We start from the raw sequence: 2,888 nt of genomic DNA, 5'->3' as shown, positions 1-2,888 counted from the left end.
CCTCAACTCCACGGGGTGCTGGAGACCCCTCCATCCAAGAGTGACCTCCCAGCAAACCCCCCTGTGCAGGGCCAGCCCAGGGGTGGGGTTGGGGACAGGAGGGGACGGTGGTGGTGTCCCCTCACCAGCACTTTCCCGTTGATGCACTGGGCCAGGGGCAACCACTCGAAGACCTCGCTGAAGAGGGCGAACATCTGCGCCGTGTACTTGGCCTTCACCTCCCCCTCGAAGCCGTAGATCTGGTTCATGTTGTCCGTCTCGTGGTTCCCTGCGAGGACGTGGTGGCATTGCCATGCCCCGGGGACATGGGGTAGGTGACAAAACCCCCAAGACAGGGCCCTGTAACCCAGCAGGGGACATGGGGACACAGGATGTGACCCCATAACTAAGGAGAGGAAACCAAATCCCGCGAGCTGGGACAGATGATGTGGCTCCATGAGCCGGTCCCACGGCTGGGGACAGGGGACACGAGGCCCCAGAAGTGGGGACAAGGTCCAACGAGTCAGGTGGAGGGGGAGGGGACAAGGATTTGTCACCCTCAGTGGCCGTGTTACCTCGGAGCAGGTGGAAGTGATCAGGGTAGAGGAGCTTGAAGCCGAAGAGCGTGAGGATGACCTCGACCGAGAAGGACCCGCGGTCCACGAAGTCCCCGTTAAATATCTGCAGTCGGCTCAGGAAAATGGTTCCCCATGTCCCTGTCCCCTCGTGTCACCTCCCCCTGTCCCTGTCCCCACCACAGGGGGTGGCACTGATCCCCCTCCCGGAGGGATACGTAAGGGTTGGACTCGGAAGGAAGCCCGTTGAGCTCGAAGATGTTCAGAAGGTCGTAGTACTGCCCGTGGGTGTCCCCGCACACCGTCACCTTCTCTGTCTGTGTCGGGGACAAGTCAGGGTGGAACGTCACAGCTTGGGGACTTCATGTCCCCGACCCCCAGCGGCGCCAGCACCCGGTGAGGAGCACCCACCTCCTTCAACGTCGTTTCTACTAACGTGGGGAGCTTGGCCAGCACGTCCTTCACCTGCACCAGGATCTGTGGGGACAAAGGGTCAGCAGAGGTGATGAGGAAGGGGGACATGTGGCACTTGGGGACAGGACAGAGCCCAAGAGGAGACTGGGAGGAGACTGGGAGGAGACTGGGGTACCTGGTAAGCACATTTTCTGTGGAGTTTCTTCTGCTCCTTGTACCACTGCATCAGGTCTTTCATGAAAGCCAACGTCACCTTGCCACCATCCAGCTTGGGACCGCTGTACTCGTCCTCGATGGCTGCAAAACAACCCCCCCCCATGGCCAATGACACAAGGGGACAATGGGGACAAGTTCTCAAAGGGTCATCATGGCCTTGCTGTCCTACCCTGCAAGCTCACAGCCCCTCATGAACCCCAGAAGCATCTGGGGATGCTGAGTCTTGGCTGAGGACAATAAAGCTCTGCTGGGCACCCTCATGAGGACCCCAAGACCCTCATGGGGACACCAAGACCCTCACAAGGACCATCATGGAGACACTGAGACCTTCACAGGGACAATAAGATGCTCATGGGGACCCCAACACTCTCATGGGGACCCCAAGACCATCATGGGGACACCAAGATCAGCAGAGGGATCCTCAGGGAGACCCTCATGGGGACACCAAGACCCTTACGGGGACCATCACGGAGACCCTGAGACCCTCATGGGGACACCAAGACCCTCACAAGGACCGTCATGGAGACCCTGAAACCCTCATGGGGACACCAAGACCCTCACAAGGACCATCATGGAGACCCCGAGACCCTCATGGGGACACCAGGATCCTCACAAGGACCATCACAGAGACCCCAAGACCCTCACTGGTACACCAAGACCCTCACAGGACCCTCATGGGTACCTTGAGACCTTCATGGGGATACCAAGACCCTGACAAAGATGATCATGGAGGCCCCAAGACCCTCACAGGGAGACCAAGACCTTCATGGAGACCCTCATGGTGATCCCAAGCCTCTGCTGGAGATCTTCATGGGTGCCCCAAGACCCTCGTGGGGACCCCAAGACCCTCCCAGGGACCATTCTGGGTAACCTGAGTGTCTGCTTGGTATCCACATGGTGTCACCCATGGTCCCCTAAGACCCTCCTGGAGACCCTCAAGGCTGTCGTTGGGACCCAGAGCCTCCACTGGACCCCCAAGATCCTCCCAGTTGACCCTCAACTTTTGACAGGGATCCTCACAGGGACCTTGAACCTCTACTGGGGACTCTCAAAGAGACCCCAACACCCCCATGGAGACCCCAAACCTCCACTAGGGACCTTCACAGACCCCCACAGGGACCTTGAGCCTTTGCTGAGGACACTCATGGTCCCCCTAAGACCCACACAACCCTCACCCCCCACCCTAAAAATCTTGATGAAGACCACCAAGAGGCTCATGAGACCCTTGGAGACACTGAGACCTTCACAGGGACAATAAGATGCTCATGGGGACCCCAAGACTCTCATGGGGATGCCAAGACCATCATGGGGACACCAAGATCAGCAGAGGGATCCTCAGGGAGACCCTCACAGGGACACCAAGACCCTTATGGGGACCCTCATGGGGATGCCAAGACCCTGACAAGGACCATCATGGAGATCCTGAGACCCTCATGGGGACACCAAGATCCTCACAAGGACCATTACGGAGACCCCAAGACCCTCATGGGGACCCCAAGACTCTTATGGGGATGCCAAGACCATCACGGGGACCCCAAGACCATCATGGGGACACCAAGATCCTCACAAGGACCATCATGGAGACCCTGAGACCCTCATGGGGACAATAAGATGCTCATGGGGACCCCAAGACTCTTATGGGGATGCCAAGACCCTCACAGGGACCCCAAGATCATCATGGGGATCCTCAGGGAGACCCTCAAA

At 58.5% G+C, this 2,888-nt stretch overlaps 1 protein-coding gene across 1 annotated transcript; it reads right to left on the bottom strand.

Annotated features, from left to right (window-relative positions):
- Positions 1–125: 125 nt before the first annotated feature.
- On the bottom strand, positions 126–1,257 carry LOC104519890 (serine/threonine-protein phosphatase 5; the record flags this gene model as incomplete). The annotated part of the gene is made up of 5 exons (XM_010176324.2): positions 1,144–1,257; positions 966–1,031; positions 773–871; positions 555–660; positions 126–268 (listed from the first exon to the last, which is right to left on the bottom strand). Coding segments are annotated over exons 1-5 (477 nt in total), but the record flags the coding sequence as incomplete, so codon positions are not given.
- Between the last annotated feature and the right edge of the window lie 1,631 nt (positions 1,258–2,888).

This window comes from Antrostomus carolinensis, unplaced genomic scaffold, assembly GCF_000700745.2.
Source record: "Antrostomus carolinensis isolate BGI_N321 unplaced genomic scaffold, ASM70074v2 scaffold20939, whole genome shotgun sequence".
Taxonomy (NCBI): Eukaryota; Metazoa; Chordata; class Aves; order Caprimulgiformes; family Caprimulgidae; genus Antrostomus; species Antrostomus carolinensis.
Note: the sequence above shows the minus strand (reverse complement) of the source record. Positions and strands in the feature narration are given on the sequence as shown.